Below are 24754 nucleotides of genomic sequence, written 5' to 3'. Positions count from 1 at the left end.
TAAAATATAAACAAAAAAGTCATACTTTAACAGACTAATTTTAATGATTTGCTTTGAATATTGATCACATTTATTTGGTCTAGGCCTAGAAATATATATAATCTTACAGCATCCCTATACACAATTTGGATATAATAAATATACAGACACATTGACATATGTGTGTAATCTAACATACACTAAAATGTGTACATATATTTAATACATATGTATTAGACACATAGATGTGCACATATTTACATGTAAACATGCAATCTGATGTATGCTAAAATTTAAACATATTTAATTTGAACACCTATACTATGTAAGTATAGCTTTACATATATATTTACATGCAAACATATACAAACACACTTTTCAATCCATACACACACTAAGTCCTTGTGGTAAGTCATAACTAGACTTGGTTTTCCCCTCTCCAATGCTCGTTCTTTCTTTCTTTCTTTCTTTCTTTCTTTCTTTCTTTCTTTCTTTCTTTCTTTTTTAAGATTTTATTTATTTATTTGTGAGAGACAGAGAGAGAGAGAGACAGAGACACAGGCAGAGGGAGAAACAGGTTCCCTCTGGGGAACCCGATGTGGAACTCGATCCCAGGACCCTGGGATCATGACCTGAGCCAAAGGCACACACTCAACCACTGAGCCATTCAAGCATCCCTCCAATGCCCTTTCTTAATCAACTACCTCAACCCACCACACTGAAATAATAAAAATTTTGTCCAGCTGCAAATGACCTACATAAAGAAAAATGTGTACATTCATATGTCTATTAGTGCTAATGTATTTACAGCATACTTCATTCCCAAAAACGGTAATGAGAAATATGAACTAGATAAGGGAGTATAAAAGGCCATTAGAGTAAATAAATTGCATTTATTCCATTGGTTTATCCAAACAAGACAGAACTTCCATTTTATCTGTATTGCAACATCCCAATTAAACCAATTCTTTTGCCAAACTTGACAGTTTGTTAGTTAATTAAATACACAAAATGCTCAAGGAAAAGATTTCTTGAGAAATGCTCCATTATGACTGTATCAAACATCTTTTCTAAACCGTGTGTGCCTTTTAAGAGCACCAAATAATTTTAGTTTAGCATGATCATTGAATGTTTAATGTTCTCAGGAAAAAAAAAAAAAAAACAAAGTTGGAAGAAGTAATTAAAACCAGATCTTAAGTCAGTACATCTGAGACTCCAGACACTTAATCTGCATGTGCTGTGGTTTTCCAGTAAAACACTAAAATGAGGTAATTTTTTATTCTTAATATGGTCATGACTCTTGCAAAACCTAACCAGGGTGAAAAATGTTTATCTCATTTTCCCTCATTAAATCATCATGCTGAATATAAGTTTCAATGTCTTGTGCTAAAAAGAGAATCTCTTATCTTTACCTTTGAGAAGTAACAAGAAAGCGAATTCTCGATAAATTGTGGATAATCTAAATATCTCAATGCAATCACCTTATTTTACTCACTTCTCTTTTGTAAATCCAAATAAGGAATTGTGAAATTGGTTTACGTGTCATTTTCTCCTCTCACCTTTGTCTCATCTCTTTTGGGACTTAATAATTGGGCTGGAGGAGGCACAGAGAAGAAAACTTTTCCCAGAAGTGTTAACCTGGGAACCTTAGAAAGGAAAAACTGGTTAACAGCCACAACATACACACAGAGCACATTGAAAGCAGGGAGGAGAAAATGAGATGATGAAAAAATTTTTTTTCCATGAACTTGAATGGAATAGCTGATCTTGTGTAACTAATAATTAAATAATTCTGCATGCCCATGCTCCTGTAGTCCCCATTTTTATTTTTTCTTTTAGATCACTGAAAAATATATTTTTAAAATATTACATTTTTTTCACTCATCTGTATGATTATGCCAGGTGCATAACAATTAGGAACTTCAGGTACTGAAACACATGGGGTAGCATATTTTATCATAATGGAAAGAATGAGCTAAGTAAGTGGATAGGATAAATGATTATGTGCTCAATTGGTACTTTAAGAGCTTATGAGAAAAGTAAATTTCCTAGATCAGGTCTTGAGGAAGGTTCTAGAAGCCATAATATAGCTATTGTAAGCAAGCCTCGATGTAATGTTTATTACAACATTAAGCCTCTCAATGTGCTATTAAAAGAAGAAAAACCACAATCATAGGTCCATACATGTATTGAACCAGGACAAAATCTGGTAACCTATTAGTAAATCATGGAAGGTAACTATTTTTTAGATTTTATTTATTTATTCATGAGAGACTCACAGAGAGGCAGAGACAGGCAGAGGCAGATGCAGGCTCCATGCAGGGAGCCTGACATGGGACTCAATCCTGAGACCAAGATCACGCCCTGAGCCAAAGGCAGACGCTCAACTGCTGAGCCAACAGGCATCCTGAAGGTAACATTTTTAAAGAGCATTATTTTTGGATATTCTCAATTTTTTCCCAATCAAATAAATTGTCAAGAATGTCCATTAAAAATGCAAGGAGGGCAGTCCCGGTGGCTCAGCGGTTTAGTGCCGCCTTCAGCCCAGGGCATGATCCTGGAGACCCAGGATGGAGTCCCATGTGGGGCTCCCTGCATGGAGCCTGCTTCTCCCTCTGCCTGTGTCTCTGCGTCTCTCTCTGTCTCTCATGAATAACTAAATAAAATCTTAAAAATAAATAAATAGTCTCTCTGTTCTTTCCTAAATAAATAAATAAATAAATAAGAACTAATAACCTAGGAATTTGCAAACTGTTAAACACACTAGAAGCCCCAACTAATATGTCCTAAGAGTTGAAAACCCTAAACACTTATGAAAACTCAGGGCTAACATAGCAGAAAAAAAACAATCTTTTTAAAGAAACTCTTACTGAGATAAAAGGATTTATCTCACAAGTGCAAAGATAATGCAAGTGGAGAGCTGAGAATTCCACAGAGCACCACAAACTTGAAGCTATCTTCTGTGAATTTGAAATGGACATCACAGGAAATTCAAACATGACTCAAAAGAGTCTTAAAATATTATATAAATGGTGAGCTAGAGAAGATGCTGGGTCAAATGGTGCTCTAGACTTTAGCATAGAATTCTAGAGTTTTGCAGCTACAGGAATCCTAGAACCATCTAATCCAACTCCCTAATTTTACAGGGTAGGAAATTAAGGCCAAAAGGAGTTAATGACTGTCTAAAGTCCTATACCTTTCTCAGTAAGCTAATCCAACTACAGTTTTATGGAAATAAAGAGTAGAAATGGAAAACTGCTATTCTAAATGGCTGATTGACAACATGGCTTAGTGGAATTTTTTTTTTTCAAATTATTTTTGCTGTACTTCATTATGTCTGGGCAATTACTGGCATGTAAGGGGAAAAGGTAGCACCATTAAGAAATCTCCTTTAAGAGGCACTGGTGTCAAGCAATGTCATTTTCTCCCACCTTCAGAATCTGGGTACTAAGGTTCTAACAAGTTCCCAAGGACCTCACGGAGTCAAAGAGAAATGAGAGAAAGCACTGGCTTTCTAATATTTAGCTTCACGTTTTGATCAGTATTTTTTCATCCCAAGGAGCATTTTAAAAATTAGTAAGTGGTGTATATTAAGAGGCCATGTCATCACTATGATCGGTTTCAGTACTTCTGAATGATTTGTGGTTAGTGGTCAAGTGTAATTATCACCGTATAAGAAATATAACCCAATATTAGAAATGTAAATATTTAACTGTTTTATTTTAATAACTTTTGTCCTATTACCTTGTCAAAGACCTTTTGAAAAAAAAAAGAAAAGACCTTTTGAAACCCTGACTAGATGATATTCATGGATAAAGCTTTATGTAAATGTATGTTTAACTTTTAAGTAGGGTAAATCAGAAGGGGAGACAGAACATCAAAGACTCCTGACTCTGGGAAACGAACTAGGGGTGGTGGAAGGGGAGGAGGGCGGGGGGTGGGGGTGAATGGGTGACGGGCACTGAGGGGGGCACTTGACAGGATGAGCACTGGATGTTATTCAGTATGTTGGCAAATTGAACACCAATAAAAAATAAATTTATTATAAAAAAATAAAAAATAAAAAAAATTAAGTAGGGTAAATCATTGTTTAACCTTAGAAGAACCCTTTGGCTTTTTCTCCTAGTAGATTACCGATATCTAAATGTTTTGTAACCCCCTTTTGGTATTGTAGAGTTAAATTCTTGTCCATATGGAAGTTGTTAGTCCTCTCTGGGATTTTTGTTTTGAAGGATACTGTTCCTTCTTTTTAATTCTTTATACAGTTGAATATACTGCTAAGCAGATTCCTTGAGAACTTGTTAGAACTTTAGTACCAATTGAGCACATAAACACTTATCTTATCCTATTACTTAGCTCATGCTTTCAATTATGATAAAATATGCTACCCACTGTGTTTGAGTACCGGAGCTCCTAACTGTTAAGTACCTGGTATAATTTTTCAAACTCTTCCAATTTTCATGATTAGATTATATGACATTTTTATCTACAGAACATATTCTTTATATGAGAAGATTTAGATCACTCTCTAAATAAAATGTCTACCTATCCTTATTTATCCCATGAGTGCTAACATTGGGAAGGGAGAGTAGATAGGAAAAAATGAAAAAACAAATCATCTTAGTCACTTTAGGCTATGAAGGCCTGTCTAAAGCCCAGGAGTTTATTCTATCTCAACCAAGATCACATGAGTTGTTACATTTCCAATCCACTAATTTTTTCATTGTGACCTACAAAGTTTATTCAATTTATGCCTAATTTTTCATTATAATTCTTTAATAAAAGAAGTTAATTACCTTACCTGAATTCCAACATCGGTGATTTTATAACACTCAGATAGAGAAAGTTCCTTTAATTTTTTATGCCTGGAAAGTGACATCAAACCCTAAAAATATTTAAAATAGAGATAATTTTGTGACTATAATTTAGTACAGACAGTATATTTCTGATAAAATAACAACTATTTCTGTAAACTAAAAAAAAAAATTAGCTTCTGTCTTGTATTTCTTTATGCTTAAATTATAAAATCACTTTGTTAGGCAACATTATTAAATAAAAATTTCAGGTTGTTGCTAATGTTTTGTAAAAAGTATAACAGAATCCTCCTGAGGCAAGGGAAAGGAGAGCAAAAATAAACTATCAGGACTATGTCAAAATAAAAAGCTTCTGCACAGCAAGGAAATAACCAATAAAACTAAAAGACAACTTACTGAATGGGAGAAGGTATTTGCAAATGACCTATCAGATAAAGGGTTAACAGCCAAAATATAAAGAACTTATACAACTCAACACCCAAAAGATGAATAATCCAATCAAAAAATGGATGGAAGACATGGATGGATATTTCTCCAAAGACATCCAGATGGCCAACAGACACATGGAAAGATGCTCATCATCACTCATCATCAGGGAAATGCAAATCAAAACTACAATGAGACATCACCTCACATTTGTCAGCATGGCTAAAATAAAAAACATAAGTGTTGGTAAGGATGTGAAGAAAAAGAAAACTTTTTGCCCTGTTGACAGGAATACAAACTGTTGCAGTCACTGTAGAAAACAGTATGGAAGTTCCTCAAAAAGTTAGAAATATGACTAACCTAGGATTCAGCAATCACAGTACTGGGTATTTATCTAAAGGATATAAAAACACTAATTAAAAGGGATACATGGACTCATATGTATATAGCAGCATTATTTACACTAGCCAAATAATGGAAGCAGCCCATCCATTGATAGATAAATGGATAAAAAAGATATGAGATCTTATTTATATATAAAAAAAGAATGGAATCTTGCCATTTGCAATACCAGAGATGGAGCTAGAGAGTATAATACTAAGCAAAATAAACCAGTCAGAGAAAGACAAATATTATATGATACCACTCATTTAGAATTTAAGAAACAAACAAGCAGGGGTGTCTGGGTGGCTCAGTTGGTTACGTGTCTGCCTTCAGCTGGGGTCATGATTCCCGGATCCTGGGATCAAGCATACCCAGTGTCTGGGCTTCTGGGCTTCCTGTTCAGCGGAAGGCCTGCTTCTCCCTCTCCCACCTGTTGTGCTCTCTCTCACTATCTCTCTCTCTCAAATAAATAAAATCTTAAAAAAAAAAAAAGTGCACTTTGATGAGCATGGGATGATGTATGGAATTGTTGAATCACTATAACATACATCCGAAACGAATATAACACTGCATGTTAACTATACTGGAATTAAAATTTTTAAAAATAGGGACCCCTGGGTGGCTCAGTGGTTTAGCGCCGCCTTCAGCCCAGGGCCTGATCCTGGAGACCTGGGATCGAGTCCCATGTCGGGCTCCCTGCATGGAGCCTGCTTCTCCCTCTGCCTGTGTCTCTGCCTCTCTGTGTCTCTCATGAATAAAAAAATAAAATAAAATAAAAATTTTAAAATAAAAATAGAAATACAAAAAAAGAAAAAAAGAGGATATGGCTACTCTTTTATTTCTCCTCCTCCTACCCCAGTACTTAGCATAGGAAGAAGAAAAAAGAAGTGTCACAGAATCCCAGAGCCAGAAAATTCCTTATCTTGTTTCCTGTGTCCAGGTACATATTATCTGAATCAATATAAACAAATCTTAAAGACCCCTAAACTTATAACTTTATTTTGAAGACAATTAGTGTGGCTAATCTATTTGTTGGTAAATCTTTATACCTAATGTAAAAGTCTGAAATCTTTAGCTCATTTTATTATGTTTAATTGCTTAGAAAGGGGACAGATCTTTATATAAAGGCCTACAGACATATAATCATTCATCAGTAGCCCACTTTTTCTGTTTAAAAGCTTTGTTTCTTTTTTATTCTTATTTAATTCTTTGTTGCTTTTAAATTCTTTCAATTTAAAAAAAATGCACTTTTTAGTCCTTAATTTTTTTAATATGGGGTTCTGCTGTTCCATTTCTCAGTACTTTCCCCACTAAACTGGGGAAACTGACTATGTGCCTTATAGATGCCATTCTTCTGGATTTGCATTCAGGATCACTTTTATTACACTTCCTATGAGATGGACAAGAGCAGTTTCCTCTCATCCTATGGTCCCAGAGCTGCCAGGCAGGGAAAACCCCAGAAATGGTACATGGGTGTGTCCTTTTAAAGTTTTATTTGTAGGACTGGTTTACATTTTATTGATCATAAATACAGCATTTGGACCATAATTGAAAATGGGTTATGAAAATATTAAATCCTTTTTTTTTCACTGAGGCACATATTAGGCCTTTTCATAAAAAAAAAAAAAAAAAGAAAAAGTCCAGGTCAAGGAAAGAAGTACTTGAAAATCTATTTAAGAGACACCTGGGTGGCTCAGCAGTTGGGCGCCTGCCTTCAGCCCAGGGTGTGATCCTAGAGTCCCGGGATCGAGTCCTACATTGGGCTCCCTGCATGGAGCCTGTGTCTCTGCCTCTCTCTCTCACTATGTCTCTCATGAATAAATACATAAAATCTTTTAAAAAGAGAGAAAATCTACTTAATTGTTAAATAATCTATTTAATTACAGTTTAAACAGTAATCTCTGATTTTATTTAATGGTTTTGTATGCCATCCAAAAATAAAATCACTCCATTCATTTTAAAAACTTTATTGCAAATATGGACTCATCTGTTAGGAATACATTATGTTTTCTGACTCCTTTTTTCTTTCTTTCTTTTTTTTTTTTTTAAGATTTTATTTATTTATTCATGAGGGACACAGAGAGAGGGGCAGAGACACAGGCAGAGGGAGAAGCATGCTCCCTGCAAGGAGCCTCATGTGGGATTCGATCCCAGACCCTGGGAAAACGCCCTGAACCAAAGGCAGACATTCAACCACTGAGCCACCCAGGCATCCCTGCCTCCTTATTTCGAAACAAAAAAATTACTAAATCCTGTGAAGCCAGCACATGTGATCTAGGTTCCAGATCTGAATGCTATTTTATTCATGTTAGAAGAATTGGAGTTTAGATATTCCCTCACAGAAACCAAGTTGTTTAAACAAAAATAATAAGAGATGCAGGGCTTGTCTGATTGTCCTATACCTGATAATAGCTCAGTGTATTTTCTTAGCCTATGGGGAATTTGTCCTATGAAACTCTCTCTGGAGTTTTCACATTTTTTTTTCCTTTTCTGTAGTCAAATTAGAATTTTTTAAGACAAACTAGAAATGAAGTATACTTGTTAAGTATGACATTTGCCTGTGTTCTCTTTACCACTTTATTCAAGATTACTAAAAGTTAACTAATATTAAAATAGAATGTTGTATTTCATCACTATAATTGTTCATTAAAACATATGGCCTCAAAATTTAATTATTTAAACATAATTAGCCACTAGGTAAATGCAAATCAGAATCACAATGAGATGTCACTGCATACCTTACAATGATGGCTATACTTAATAAGACAGATAAGGGGGCACATGGGTGGCACAGGGATTGAGCAACTGCCTTTGGCTCAGGTCATGATCCTGGGGTTCTGAGATCAAATCCCGCATTGGGCTCCCCACAGGTTGCCTGCTTCTCCCTCTGCCTGTCTCTGCCTGTCTCTCATGAATAAATAAATAAAATCTTTTTTAAAATAAATAAATAAAAATAAACATAAATAAAAAGACATAATAAAAAATGTTGGTGAGGATGTGAAGAAATAAAAATCCTCATTCACTGCTGTTGGGAATGTGAATTGGTCCAATCACTGTAGAAAATTCAGTCTGGCAGTTCTTCAAAAAATTAAACACAAAGTTACCATATGACCCAACAATTCCACTCCTAGATATATACCCAAGAGAAATGAAAATATATGTCAATAAAAAAAATTTGTACTGGGATCCCTGGGTGGCGCAGCAGTTTGGTGTCTGCCTTTGGCCCAGGGTGTGATCCTGGAGACCCGGGATCGAGTCCCGCGTCGGGCTCCCAGTGCATGGAGACTGCTTCTCCCTCTGCCTGTGTCTCTGCCTCTCTCTCTCTCTGACTATCATAAAAAAAATAAATAAATAAATAATAATACAAAAAAACTTGTACTCAGATGTTCCATAGCAGCATTATTCATAATAGAGAAAAGAAATGAAACAAGACAAATGTCCATCAATTGGTGAAAGGATAAATAAAATGTGTTATATCCATATAATAGGATATTATTTAGCAATAATAAAGTATGATGCATACTACTGTGTAGATAAAAAAACTTTTAAAACATTATGCTGAGTAGAAGAAACCAAACCCAAAAGGCCACATATTTTATGGTTCCACTTATTTGAAAAGTCTGGAATAAGCAAATATGTAGAACCAGAAAGTAGATTAGTGGTTGCCAAGTCTGGCTGGTGACTGGGTCGAGGCTAGGGAATACTGCTTATGGGAGGGGAGCTTCTTTTTGAAGTGATGAAGATGTTCTGGAATTAGATTGTGGTGATGGTTGCCTAACTCCATCAATATACCAAAACCCACTAAATTGTACACTTTGAATCATTGAGTTTTATAGTATGTAAATCATATCTCAGTAAAGATGTTTGTAAAAATTTATTAATGTAGTAATTGTATAGCTAAATACGAATCAGAAATACTCCTACAGCATCCTTTCAGTCCAAGATGAACACAGAAATTTCTCAGACCCAGACGGCCAATCTTGTTAGCAAGACAGGGAGCAGGAGATGTCATCATGCTAACGCGCTGGACAAGTTATCATAAGGCCATGCTGCCGTAAGTAAACAACTTTGTGACTGAGTAGCAAATCTAATCCAGCTGGAGGAGACCAGGCCTCTGCTGAAAACTGTGTTGTGCTAGTGTGGGAGCCCAGCTCTCAGAACAAGTAAAATACACTATTCCAGTCAACAGGATTCTTTCTTTTTTTTTTTTTTATGATTTTATTTATTTATTCATGAGAGACACACACACACAGAGGCAGAGACCCAGGCAGAGGGAGAAGCAGACTCCATGCCGGAGCCCGACATGGGACTCAATCCCGGGACTCCAGAATCGCTCCCTGGGCCAAAGGCAGGCGCCAAACAGCTAAGCCTCCTAGGGATCCCCCTCCCCCCGAGGATTCATTTTTTTAATGGCTTTTTGACTCAGAAGCTTTTCAGATTCATGACCTAAAGAATATCAAAGCCGGCAAGGTCAAATGTTCCACTTGGCACCTTGAGGTTCATAAATGTTCCACATTAGATGTTCCCTGAAATCCTTGTTAAGTGCTTGGGATGAAAGTCTTGGGGGTTCCAAACTTTTACTTCTAGGAGGTGTGGAAAGAGGAAGGTGGGACGATAAGGAAAAAATAAGGAGGAACGAGGAAGCAACAAATGGAGTGACTGGGCCTCATTAGGGCAAAGGGCAGGTGGAGGCTTACTTTTCAGGGAAGTTGTAACCAAGAAAATTTAAGTCCTCCTTAAGCTCCTTCAAAAATCAGCCAAACTTGTGAACATTTTACTGGAAAGGTTTTGGTTTATTTTCCCAAAGCATAGGAAGGGAATAAATTGTAATGAAGCACAGGAATCAGAGGGAAAGCATCTGGTGTGGTAGGCAGGATTATAGGTTGGATGAGAAGTGTGAGGCCCCCAGAATCCACAGGAGTCCTCAGGAGCAGTTTACTCCTTCGTAGGCCGTGTTGCGGGGAGGGGGGGGATCTGGATCTGAGGGGCTGCGGGACTCCCAGTAATTGGTTGATATTGTAGCTCTGGTATCAGGCCCATTGAAGGCAGCGTCAAGACATAAGACTTAAAAGAAAGCGGGCACCAAGTCCCAAGAGCCTTATACATCATTCTAAGGAATTGGGACTTCATTCTGTGCAACAGAGTTAAACGAAAGTTTCCCCCTTTAAGGAATATGAGTTGATACCTAAGTGACCATAATGCAAACAAAAATAAAAAACAAAACCCACAAACCTCACGTGTTTTAAGAGCGGTATAAGGACCACAGAGCAGGACCTGGCAGTCTAGAAAAGGCTCATGGAAAAGGGGAATTTGAATTAGGCCTTAAAGACCAACTAGGATTTTTGATAAGCAAAATAATAAGAATAGTGTTTTAGACTGTGGAAAGGGCATGAACAAAGACTTCATTAGGAATGTGTGAATTACTTGGGAAGTAGTTCAATTTAGGGTCACTAGAAGTCGTGGGAGGGAACACTGAACGCTGCCAGGAACTGCTACATGTACACAAGACATTTCAGAGCAAACAAATCCTTGAAAACAATTCTCCCCCCTCCCCCAATTTTACATCTGGAACTATTTAGCAGCTGTAGATAGACATCAGTAGTCAACTAGTTACCAAATGTTGGTGTGTGTGTGTGTGTGTGTGTGTGTGTGTGTGTACTTAGCATACAGCTGAGTCATACACCTGTATACTCTTTACCTAAACTCACCAATTGTAAACATTTGCTACATTTGCTTAATTAATGTGTGTGTATGAACATACATGATTTTATTAATATATCTGTGGATATAGTTTTATATATATGTATATATACATATGTGGAGTCTTAAAAACAAATGAACAATCAAAAACACAAACACAAATACAGAGAACAAGCTGGTGGTTTGTTCAGAGGAGAGGGAGGCGGGGGCGGGGGATGGGCAAATTAGGTGAAGGGGACTCAGGTACAAACTTCCAGTTTTAAAATAAATGTTTTAGGGGATCCCTGGGTGGCGCAGTGGTTTAGCGCCTGCCTTTGGCCCAGGGCGCCATCCTGGAGACCCGGAATCGAATCCCATGTCGGGCTCCCGGTGCATGGAGCCTGCTTCTCCCTCTGCCTGTGTCTCTGCCTCTCTCTCTCTCTCACTGTGTGCCTATCATAAAAAATAAAATTAAAAAAATTAAAAAAAAATAAAATAAAATAAATGTTTTGGGATGCCTGGGTGGCCCAGTGGTTGAGCGTCTGCCTTGGGCTCAGGGGAGTCTCGGGATCAAGTCCCACATCAGGCTCCCTGCATGGAGCCTGCTTCTCCCTCTGCCTCTCTCTGTGTCTCTCACAAATAAATAAATAAAATATTTTTTAAAAAATGCTTCAAGAAAATTTATATATATATTATATATTATATATAAATATATATTATTTATATAATATATATTTATATATATAAATATATATTATTTATATAAAAATTTATATATTTTATATATATAAATATATATATATATAAAGACTTAAACATATATAATATGTATATGGTTACATTTGTTTTGTCCGTGGCTTCCTTTGCTCTCCAAAGCTTTTTATTTTGGTGTAGTCCCAACAGTTTATTTTTGCTTTTGTTTCTCTTACCTGAGACATATTCATAAATATGTTTCTAAGGCTGATACCCAAGAGATTAATGCCTATGTTTTCTTTCAGAAGTTTTATGGTTTCAGGTCTCACATTTAGGTCTTTAATCCATTTTGAGTTTATTTTTATATATATTGTGTAAGAAAGTGATCCAGTTTCATTCTTTTGCCTTTTTGTAGCTGTCCAGTTTTCCCAACATAATTTATTGAAAAGATTGTCTTTTTCCCATAGTATTTTCCTGCTTCCTTTGTCATGAAATAATTGACCACAGAAATGATCAATTTCTGGGCTCTCTATCCTGTTCCATTGATTATTGTGTCTATTTTTGTGCAAGAACCATAGTCTTTTGTTTACTATAACTTTGTAGTATCTTGAAATCTGGGATTGTGATAACTTCAGCTTTGTTCTTTCTCAAGACTGCTTTAGCTATTCAGGTTCTTTTGTTGTTTCATACAAATCATAGGATTATTTGTTTGGTCTAGTTCTTTGAAAATACTATTGTTATCTTCATAGGGATTATGTTGAATCTATAGATTGCTTTGGGTAATATGAATATTTTGACAGTGTTAATTCTTCTAATCCACGAGCATGGTATATCTTCCCATTTGCTTGTGTCATCTTCAATTTCTTTTATCATTGTCTTATAGTTTTTGGAGTACAGGTCTTTCACTTGCTTGGTTAAATTTATTCCCAGGTATTTCATTCTTTAGTGCAATTGTAAACAGGATAGTTTTCTTAATCTCTCTCTTTGCTACTTCATTATTAGTCTATAGAAACACAATGCTTTCTATATATTAATTTTACATCCTGTAATTTTACTCAATTCATTTGTTACTTTAGAAATTTGGGGGTGGAATCTTTACAATTTTCTATGTATAGTGTTATATCATGTACAATTAGTGACACTTTTACTTTTTCCTTACCAATTTGGATATCTTCTATTTCTTTTCTTATCTGATTGCTATGGGTAGGTCTTCTAGTATTATGTTGAATAAAAGTGGTGGGAGTGGACATCCTTGTGATGTTCCTCACCTTAGAGGAAAAGCTTGTAGGCTTTCACCATGGAATATGATTGCAGCTATAGATTTTTCATATATGGCCTTTATTATGTTGAGGTATGTTCTCTCTAAACTTATATTGTTGAAAATTTTTATCTTGAACAGATGTATTTTGTCAAAGGCTTTACTGCACTTATTGAGATGATTATATGGTTTTTATCCTTCCTCTTGTAAATGTGATGTATCTCATTGATTGATTTACAAATATTAAACAATCCTTGCATGTCTGGCATAAATGTATTGTTGAATTTAGGTTGAGGATTTTGTTGAGGATTTTTACATCTATGTTCAGCAGTGATATTAGCCTATAGTATTCTTTTCTTTCTCTTTCTTTCTTTTTTTTTTTTTTTTTGTGGGTTCTTTGGATTTGATATCAGGATAATAGTGGCCTCATAGAATGAATTTGAAAGTTTTCCTTCCTCTTCTATTTTTGGAATAGTATTAGACGAATAGGTATTTTTGTTTGTTTGTTTGGTAGAATTCATCTGTGATGCCAGTTTTTCTTGGACTTTGTTTGTTGGGAGGTTTTTGTTTGTTTGTTTTTTGATTTTATTTATTTACTCTCGAAAGACACAGAGAGAGAGAGAAAGGCAGAGACACAGGCAGAGGGAGAAGCAGGCTCCATGCAGGGAGCCCGACATGGGACTGGGTCTCCAGGATCACGCCCTGGGCTGAAGGCGGTGCTAAACCCCCCGGGGCTGACATGTTGGGAGTTTTTTGATTGCCAATTCAACTTTATTAGTCATTATCGGTCTGTTCAAAATTTCTATTTTGTCCTCATTCTGTTTTGGAAGATTATAACTTTCTAGGAATTTATCCATTTCCTCTAATTTGTCCAATATGTTAGCATATAATTTTTATGATATTCTCTTATATCTGTGTTGTTGGTTGTTCTTTTTCTCTTTAATTTTGAAAATATTTTAGTTCTCTCTCTTTCTTGATGTGCCTAGCTAAAGGTTTGTCAATTTTGTTTATCTTTTCAAAGAACCAGCTCTTGGTTTCATTTGTCCTTTCTATTTTTTTTCCTTTCATCTCTCTTTCATTTATTTCCACTTTATTCTTTATTATGTCCTTACTTTTACTAACTTGGAGCTTTGTTTGTTCTTCTCTGTCTAGTTCCTTTAGGTGTAAGTGTAGATTGTTTTTTGAGATTTTTCTTGTTTTGAGGTAGGTCTTTATCACTATAAACTTTCTTCTTAGAACTACTTTGGCTGCATCCCAAAGATTTTGGATGGTTTGTTTTCATTCTCTTTTTTTTTTTTTTTTTGTTTTTGTTTTCATTCTCATTTGTCTCCATGTATTTTTAAATTTTCTCTTCTTCATTGACTGATTGATTGTTTTTTAGGATGTTGTTTAGCTTCCATGTGTTTGTGGGGGATTTTTCGGGTTCTTTTTGTTATTGTTTTGGGTTTTTTGTTTTGTTTTTTGTAATTGACTTATTTTTTCTTGAATTTTTTTTGAAATTTTGTTCACAAAAGATGCTTGATATGAATTCAGTCTTTTTAAATTTATTAAGACTTGTTTTGTGGCTTACTATGTGATCTGTCCTAGAGAATGTTCTATGTGCACTTGAAAATTCTGTATTCTGTTGTTTGGGGATGGAATGTTCTATATATACCTCTTAAGTTCATCTAGTCTTATTCACAGCCATTATTTCCTTGTTGATTTTCTGTTTGGATGATCTATCCACTGATACAAATGATGCATTAAAGTCTTCTACTATTATTGTATTGCTGCCAATCTCTCCCTTTATGTCTGTTTAGCTTTATGTATGTAGGTGGTCCTATGTTGAACGCATAGATATTTGCTATTATTATATATTTCATATATATATGTTCTAAATTTCCCTGAACCATTTGAAAATAGGTTTCAGATATCATGATGCTTTACCGCTAAATATTCTGTAGCTTTATGTATGTAAATTCTCCTTAAGAATAAGGACATTTTTATTTTTTTTATTTTTTATTTTTTTATAAATCCTTTTTATTTTTTTTATTTTTATTTTTTAATTTTTATTTATTTATGATAGTCACACAGAGAGAGAGAGAGGCAGAGACACTGGCAGAGGGAGAAGCAGGCTCCATGCACCGGGAGCCCGACGTGGGATTCGATCCCAGGTCTCCAGGATCGCGCCCTGGGCCAAAGGCAGGCGCTAAACCGCTGCGCCACCCAGGGATCCCAGGACATTTTTAATATACATAGTATAGTATATATAGTATTATAATGCTTAAAATTAACAGTAATATTGTACTATCTAATATAAAGCCAATATTTGTTTTTTATCCAAGACCCAGTTAGGGTTCATGCATCACATTTAGTTGTCATGTGTTGTTAGCCTTTTTTTTCTTTAAATTTTGCCTTTGAAGACATTGACTTTTAAAGCTCCCAGGTCAGTTGTTATGTAGAATGTCTCACATTTTGGATTTGTCCAATTGTTCCTTATGATTAGATTCTAGGTAAAGATTTTCTGCAAGAATACTACGTAGGTGCTGTTGCATCCAGTTAAGAGGCATGTACACACGTGAGGTGTCCCACTGGTTGGTGATGCTCCTATTCTCTTGACTCAAGTAGTAACATAGATCTTTCATTAGAGTATATTTTTACTTTTTACTTAATAAATAATCTGTGGTGTGATTCTTTGAGACCATAAGAATACAGTTTTCCAGAAACCTTTTGGTCAATGGTTTTAGCACTAATTGGTGATACTTGACTAAATCACATATTTCATTGAGTGCAAAATGCTGATTTTTCTCATTCTACCCCTCCTTCAATATTTGTTAGCACCTTTCTATCTTTTCTATCATCATTTCTCTTCAATTTGCTGAATATTTTGGGAGATGTTTTGAATAAAATAAGATTATTTTAGACATAACAACTATTGCTGTTAATTTTTTTGTGTTTACCTTAACAATATTTAAAGTTCTCCAAGTTCCTCTTGAGCATATACAATATAAATTTACTGTTTTGATTGGTGTGATTATGTTATTTATTGGCAAAAGACAACACACCGAGGAAAACAAAAACACCAATATTTTGTCTTATTTTAAGACATTTGATCATAATTTAAAAACAAATGAAACATGTTTTATAAATGAAACTGATATGGATGCAACTTTATGAAACAAAGCTTAACATTCTGAAAATAAATTTATTCTTTAAAACCTGAACTTGGCTCTTTTCTGAGACACTGTGTTTTTAGAAAAAGTTTAGAAAGATGGTCTAGGAGTATTAACATTAGAATAAAATACAATGTAACTTATCTGACAGCCACATTGCTACAAATCATCTGTATTTATAGTATGTTTCAGTTTGAAACTGTCAACACTTTAATACAGGCACACCAGAAGAGTAAATAATCTAATAAACTTTATAATCTCTCCTGCATGAGTAAAGAAACAATTTCTTAGTAAAATCTACATAAGATTGCATAGTTTGTTCAACTTTTAATTCATTTTTCTTGAATATACAAGCAGTAGCTTGTAGGCTTTCAAATTAAAACACTGAAATCTCTCTTCCACAGTAGTGAGATAAGCCATTGTAAAGATATGGAGAAAATATGAAAATATGACAAATGATTAATAATACACTATTAGAGGCAATTCCAACAAATTGGCAGAAGTATTGAGACCCCAATGTATGAGTGTGTAAAGAATTTCAACAGAAAATTCATGTAAGATGAAATACAATTGTAGTGATAATCAGCAGATCTAGGACAAAATTATTATTAGAATTTTTTAAAATGCAAATTCAATAACAATAAAGTTTTAATTCCTAGATATTTTTGTGAAGTTAAAACAGGCAATATTGGTAAATGAATGTAAGGTTTCCATGTTTATTTTATTGCTGATAGCAATAAAAAAATTTGCTACAACCCATAGGGAAAGCAAGTAGTCAAAACAACAAAATGTCCAGTTCAAAAGAAGAGAAAAATTGATGGGGGAAAATATTTATAACAACTTCAAGGCAGACTTCTTGTCTTATTCTTGTTTTTACACTCAAACCTAGGATTGCTGCTTTAAATATAGTAGGACCCAGCTAATTACATATCAAAAGAATGAAGAAAAGGGCAAAGAAAATGAGTGAATAAACCTGTGAAATTTCTCAATGTTTGTGAAAAATAATTTAGAATAATTTGGAAAAACATACGTGTGTCCATTATTAAGTCTTTTTGTACATCTACAAAGAATTATATAAAACATTAACACCGTGCTTAATTCCTTTACACAGACCCACAAGAGTTCTGGGTAGTTTACTGTCTGTCCCAAACAAACTATAATAGCATAAAGCACCAATATTCAACCAAAATACTAAGCTTTTTTCTTTTCTTTTTTTTTTTTTAAGATTTTATTTATTTATTCATGAGAGACACAGAGAGAGAGGCAGAGACACAGGCAGAGGGAGAAGCAGGCTCCATGCAGGGAGCCTGATGTGGGACTCCAGGATCTCATCCTGGGTTGAAGGCAGAAGCTCAACTGTTGAGCCACCCAAGTGTCCCCATCCTAAGCTTTCGATGTGCCCATGTACAACCATATACATGGATGAGCAATTTTGTTTTATAAAAATTAACACGTCCCTATCTTCATATTACTTGAGGCACGTGTGAAATTTGCCCTTGCTGACAGTCTCCTGCATTTTGAAACACCACCTCCCTTCATTCCCTCGATATTAGTCTAAACTCCTTCCTAACTTACTTCTCTGGATGTTCATTTTCAGTTTCTTTTGTGGGTTCATCTTTCAGATCCACCCAATAAATACTGGTTTCCTGGAGGCTTGAACTTAACCTCTTTTCTTCTTCTAGCTCATCTGTGGCTTCAACTACATCAACCATCTCTATATCTAGCCCAGATCTCTTTCCCGAGCTCCAGATCTTTCCTAATTGATAATTAGATGCTTGGGTGTGCCATAAGCACCTGAAAATCAGTATTGTTACTTTCAGAGCACTAGCATTCAAGCTGGAAACCACAAAGTTTTAATGGGTTCCTCAGTAGGGAGTCTGGCTGAAGGTGAACGGCTCATGATGAACTTTGATTTTAAGTACCTTGCTCTTTGAGTTTTGCAACTTTTATGATTCTCTTTATAGGTCCTAGATTTCCCTGGCTGGGAAACCTATAAATGTTACCTGTGCAACTTAGGATATTTGATATTTGAAGGATATTAGAAAACACATTCAATGAAATAAGATGCAATGGGGTACTCAGGAGTCTAGAATAACTGAGAACTTTGATGTAATTATTAGAAGTTTAGGTCATAAGAAATCAAAAAAGAACAAAAGATCCCTGACAGCAAACAAGAAGCCTCCTTTCTTGCTGCCCCACCCCCTTTTTTGAGGATAAAAATGAAATGTAAATTGTGATAGAAGGGACAGAACTTGGGAGAGGCTGTTGAAAACCTGCTTTTCAGTAAATTTTCTGCTTTCAGTTAATGGTTGAATTGGAATATACCTAGTTCCTATGATCCCTTGCCAGACATACTGAGGAACAAAATGAAACAAAACAAAAATGGTGACTCCAAAAGTCAAATGGTTATGTCTTCTTCTTGCCACTCAGAATAGAAGGGGCCCATAGTGTAGAGGGTTGTGTCGTAGTAGTGGAACCAAACATGTCTAAAATGGAATTCAGCATCTTGTTTCCAAGTCCTAATCTCTCTCTTAGGCTCTTTTTCTGGTTAACAGAACCACCATGTCTGCAGTTGATCCAGTAAAAACCTGGGCATTGTCGGTTTCCCCCCATCCCCTCTACTCTCTGTATCCAGCCAATCAATCACCAAGCCCTACCTAACTACTTCCTAAATGTCTCTTGTACATATCCATTCCACCACCACCATCAAAACCTCATTTCTAGCTGTACGAGTTCCACTCCGAGTTCTGCAGTGGCTCCATTGCATATAGCACATAGTCTGAATCACCTCACAGAGCACCCAAGGCCAGTCACATTCTACCCTCCACCTTTCTCCAGCCTCATCCCCTATCTCCTTGGGCCATGCTATGACAACACAAAATCAGCTGTGGGTCCCCCAACACATAACCCTCTCTCATGTCTCCATGTCTTCCCACCTGCTTCTTCCTTCACTGAGAATGTCTGTCTTTACCTACAAACACCTACTGAATGAAACCTTCAGCCTCACCTCAAAAGCTGAAAAGTGTCCCCTGACTTCTCCACAAATAGACAACAGAGACATAAGCACTCACTTTTCAACTTATCCATGCTGCCAAGATATAGCATATGTAACCATATATATTTATATATATACATAAATCTTCTTCACAACAAATATACCTCCTATGCCATAATTTGAATAAATCATTGCTAAGATCCATTGAGTGCTTACCATGTGCCAGGAACTATGTTAGGCAGCTTACATTTGTTATCTTGTTTACTCTTCACAACACTATGAGGACAGTATATTATAAACAGTGTTTTAAAGACAGGGAAATGAAGGCCCAGAAAGGTTAAGTAACTTGCCCAAGATATCATAGTGTGGTCATATCAGACAAGATGTGAAGGCACACTTTGAACTTATGCTTTTGGTAACTTTTAACCAAGTAGTGTTGTCACTCTTGTTGTTACTGTTTTGCCACTAGACTGTACCTTGTGACCAGATCTATGTCAATTTTTTTTTATGTCTGTAAATTTAGTATTCCCAGAACCTTGCATGGTGTTTAATAGACAATTGACAATGAATAAATATTTGTGAATGAATGAGTAGTCTGTAAAACTATCTGTTTTTGTGGAGCCAATTTTATCTTGCTGGCGTACTCTCAGAATTCTTGGATAGAATCTATTTCTCTTCATAATTATGTGAACTAGTGCTTATATTTCATATGTTCCTTTCTGAAAGATTTGTTCTGTTTGGTGCTGCTTACCACATTCTTTTAGAGATAAGGAACAAAACTTATACTTGGAAATATGTTTTATCTCAATTAGCACATCCTCTTTCTAAAATCACTGATAACGCTATCTTGTGCAAAGTCCTTCAGAATGTATTTTAACCTCACAAGTGATTTTCCTCTTATTCTATGGTTAGCAATTACAATTTTATTTTATTTTATTTTATTAAGATTTTATTTATTTATTCATGAGAGGCACAGGGAGAGAGAGAGGCAGAGACACAGGCAAAGGGAGAAGCAGGCTCCCTGCAGGGAGCCCGATATGGGACTCGATCCCGGGTCTCCAGGATCACGTCTTGGGCCAAAGGCAGGCGCTAAACTGCTGAGCCACCCAAGGATCCCGCAATTACAATTTTATAAAAATAATTTAGCTTTCTTTTTCTCAATTTTTAATCTATTTTATCTATTTATCTATTATTATTTTATCTATTTATCTATTAATATTTATTTCTCCTTACTTGATTGTTAGTATGAATTTTGTAATCATATTTTTTAATGTATTAACCATTAGATCTAATTTACTGACCTATAGATCTAAAGGAAATCAGGCTTTGGTCAACACACAGAAATACGTCCTCACTCTATATATATGGAGAGAAAGAAAATCAGCATCTTTGTTACCTAGAAATAGAGCATCTGGCCTTGAGACTGCTTGCCTTCTATCTAATGGAGGTCAAGGGGAGGGTTCTGGCATCAAAGATTCTCCTTTTGCAACGTTTCCAGTAGGCATTTTGCTGGCAACAGGAGACAATTGTCCTGTAGCCTCTGTAAGGAAAATCACTATTGCTCATGATGGTATCAACAGAGTCATATAAGGCCACTAGCTAGGAGAAGGGCCTGGAAAGGACTAAGAAGAGGTCAAACTCCATATGTAAGCATATAACCAGGGCAGAGTGCTTGTTCTATGCTTTTGAAAATCCAAGGCAAGCCCATTTGCCTCTGAGTTTCCCTGTTTCCTTTTAATTCTCATTCTTTCTATTTATTGAATCCCAAGTGATTTCATATGTTTCCTGCTTTAGAGGTTATGCTTCACTAAGCCTCAGGCCTTATTTATGTGTGTGTTCCATGCAGATGGGTGGTCTCTTGAAAGTGTATCACCAGATTAAGACACGCAGCTGTAAGCACTCCTACTCTAACTCACAACATAGCTGAGAAAATGTGGAATTTAAAGAAGCCTGGAGTGTTTGGGTAAAAGGAAAGAAATGGTACAAAATTCATTCATTCACTCACTCATTGACTCACAAATATTTTACATGCCCCTAGGCATTATGCTAGGCTTCCCAGCCTTTACCATCAGGAGGCTTACAGTATTGTAGGGAGACAGGTGTGGAATAAATATTAAAATATAATGAGCAAATGGCTTTTGTGGGGGCATTGTAAAGGACAGTGGAAATAAGACAGAAAGATCCTAAGTCTGCCCAGGAGTTCCGGGAGAGCTTCACACAGTTGAAACTTTTGGGATAAGCAAGAATTTACTAGGTGGACAAAGGGAGAGGGTGTTTCAGACAGAATAATTTTCAGAGGTGGGAAGGCAAGGAGAGCATGACATGTTTGAGGAGCTACAGGAGAGTCAGTTCTGTGTCTGTGGAGTTCAAGATGAAAAGTAGATGTCTGGTGGGGGTGAAGTGGTAGAGGTAGGTAGGGGCCACCTCAGGAAGAGATTGGACCTCTCCACTAGATTGGTTAGACTTTAAACCGAAAGCAAATGTGGAGCTTTTGAAGAAATATGAGCAAGGAAACAATAGGCTCCAATTTGCATGCTGAAGGATCACACTGCAGTTGAGTGGAGAACAGCTTTGAAGACCAGTGACACTTAAGGCAAGAAGTTAGTAAGGAGAAATAGTGCTTGAACTATTTGCAGTGGCCGCAGGGATGGAGCAAGAGGCAGAGGGATAGAGAGAAGAGATTTTAGACTACACTTTATAACATATACAATTACAATTAACATGGAAACCATATGCCAACATTCAATCAGAATTTTTTTCAATTCAATTTGAAAATATTTTGCGTCCTACCCGTGATTCAAGAGGTATTATTACTGTGAGGCCATCTAAATAGATAACACCTCTCTGGGGAACTATGCTATAGTGTGACAGAAATAAGATATGGTATATTAGGAACTAGAAAAAAAAAGGAACTAGAGAATTCTTACCTATTGAGAAAAAATGTCAAGAGACATTAGTGTCACCCTGTGATTTATGTTTTCTTAAGAAAGAATGCATCAATAAAATAAAACCCATTGATACTGTCTTGGAGTGATCTAGACTGAGAAGTGTGATTTTTTAAAAAGATTTTATTTATTTACTCATGAGAAACACACCCAGGGATCCCAAGAAGTATGATTTTTTTATAATTATGGAGAGCAGGACCAGTGTTTATTATAAAATTATTTCAAAAAATTTAACAAGGCACTATTCTCTTATGCCAACATGTTTTCACTATGTTACGATCATCAGGGTTTACTTGCTCAGCATCTCCCTACTTAGGCACATGAAGAAGAGAAGGAGGCACATCCCAGGCAGGAAGTGCAACATGTATAAAGGTCCTGAGGTAGGAAAGATTTTGACTTGTCTGCGGAGCTAAAAGAAGGCAGTGGGGCTGAAGGAGAGGAAATGAGGAGAGGAGGAGCATGAGATATCGGGACGGTAGGCAGGGATCTGTTTAATTAATAGTAAATATTCTTTCAAATTTTAGTCTTTCCATGTTTTATTAGACACTGTTGGATATTCCTCAGTCCTCCTCACATGACTACACTCACCTGGTTCTCTTACAATCTTTCTCACCTTCTTTCTTTATTCTCCTTTATGGATTCATCTTATTCCCACTCCTTAAATATTGGTATTCTATTGTGTTCTTCCTGGGTGCACATTTCTCTTCACTTCCCACACTCTCTGAGGATCTTGGCCACATTCACATCTCCATGCTAATGACTCCTATGAATCTCCCTTCAAGATGTCTCTCCCACACCTTTGGCTGAACGTGCTATACACTCTATGTCTGATAAAAGTGAAATCAGCTTGCCCTCAACACCAGTTATCTCTCTTTTTCGAGGGAGGACCGTCAGCTACCCAAAGCCAGATTTTTGGAATCCTCGTTATCCTTCCACCTTCATGCCAGGTCCTGATCTCCCACAACTAATCAATCTGCAAGTTCTTTCGGTGGCATGTCCAAAGGTATGTTCCTTTCTTACTATTTCTGGCCTCTACCTGGTTCACAAATTCATCATGTGTTTCTTTAGCTACTAAAAGACCTCCCACTGGGCTCCCTACCTTTAGTCTTTCTCTCCTCCAATCTGTCCCCCAGGGAACAACTCAAATAATCTATCTAAAATGGGAAGCTAACTACGATTGTGACTTCCCTACTACCTGCTGGCTCGTCATCCACTGGTTCAAGTCCAAGCTCCTTGGCACAGTATGGAATTCCTCAGTGACATCTCCTTTTCATAGTATATTTTAGTCATATCAAGCTACCTAGAGTCAGTCCCTTGTTCACAGAGTTCATTCGCATGCTTGCATGCGGAGCAGGCTGAGCTAAGAGTCCCCTTCCTCTCTTCTTCCAACACTATACTTGTCACACCATATTTAAATTACCCTTACTTACCCTTCCAAACTGGACTGCAGAGAACAGATGCTGTTCACATTTGGTAACCCTATAGCTCAGCATTTGTTTCTTCATTCAGTGAGTATTTATCAAGTGTCTACTACCCCAAGGGTTCAGGGAAAACAGCAATAAAGAAAAGAGTCTTCATGGATCTCACATCCTAGTGAGGGGGCTCCAGGAGATTGCCCACATACAGGCACTCAAGATATGGTGCTCATAATTAAAGATTTCAAACATCAGGCAAATGAAAGAGTCCTAAACCACTGTTTAAGCGCACTGTCTGGAACATTGCTCTGACTCATTTTTCCTTTTAACAGCAAACATGGCAGTGACTAAGACAGCGTAAGCAATGGACTGAACTGCCCTAACTGTGGGTATGTGGTCTTGGTAGGTGCTAATTCTCCCTAACTAGAAGAAAATATTTTCCCACATACATGGAGATACAACCTCATATTCAAACAATCCTCCAGGGTAGCAAGGGAATTATTAACATCCTATTTAATTAGACATTTAAAAAGCTATAGGAGATTAAAGACTTTTACGATACTTTAAGATACCACCACAGTAGGGGTGCCTGGGTGGCATAGTCGGTTGGGCATTCCACTCTTGGTTTTGGCTCAGGTCTGATCTCCAGGTTGTGAGATCCAGCCCCACATGGAGCCCTGCGCTGAGCCCCTATGAGGCTCCAGGCAGTGTGGAGTCTGCTGAGTTTCTGTCTCTCTCTTTCTCTCCATCTTCCCCCCGCCCGACTCATTCTCTCTAAAATAAATAAATAAATAAGTCTTTTAAAAAAAAATTACACCATCACATTAGTAAGCTATTTCTTTCACTAGTAAACCCTGTCCTCTTTATATCGGAAGAGGAAAACTGATGTATTTCCTCATTCTCTGAAATGTAATTACCAGATAACTTCTTAAACAAGAACTTCTTAAACATAACTTCTTAAACTTCTTGAACTTTTATTCATGGATGATGCATTATTCACTATTTTCTAATTAT

The 24754-nt window shown here is 36.3% G+C and overlaps 1 protein-coding gene across 14 annotated transcripts in view; it reads right to left on the bottom strand.

Moving 5' to 3' along the window:
* Positions 1-24754, bottom strand: part of FBXL13 (F-box and leucine rich repeat protein 13) — a 204693-nt gene that overhangs the window by 31447 nt on the left and 148492 nt on the right. For 9 of the 14 annotated variants that reach the window (XM_049096636.1, XM_049096633.1, XM_049096637.1 and 6 more), the window contains 2 exons: positions 4781-4864; positions 1539-1625 (listed from right to left, as the gene is read on the bottom strand). In XM_049096636.1, coding sequence (XP_048952593.1) covers positions 1539-1625; positions 4781-4864 — 171 coding nt within the window. The remainder of the gene's footprint in view (positions 1-1538; positions 1626-4780; positions 4865-24754) is intronic. The other 5 variants (XM_049096635.1, XM_049096639.1, XM_025449536.3 and 2 more) reach the window with 1 other exon arrangement.

Source organism: Canis lupus, chromosome 18, assembly GCF_003254725.2.
Source record: "Canis lupus dingo isolate Sandy chromosome 18, ASM325472v2, whole genome shotgun sequence".
In the NCBI taxonomy this organism is placed as follows: Eukaryota; Metazoa; Chordata; class Mammalia; order Carnivora; family Canidae; genus Canis; species Canis lupus.
This window is presented reverse-complemented; position numbering and strand designations above follow the sequence as displayed.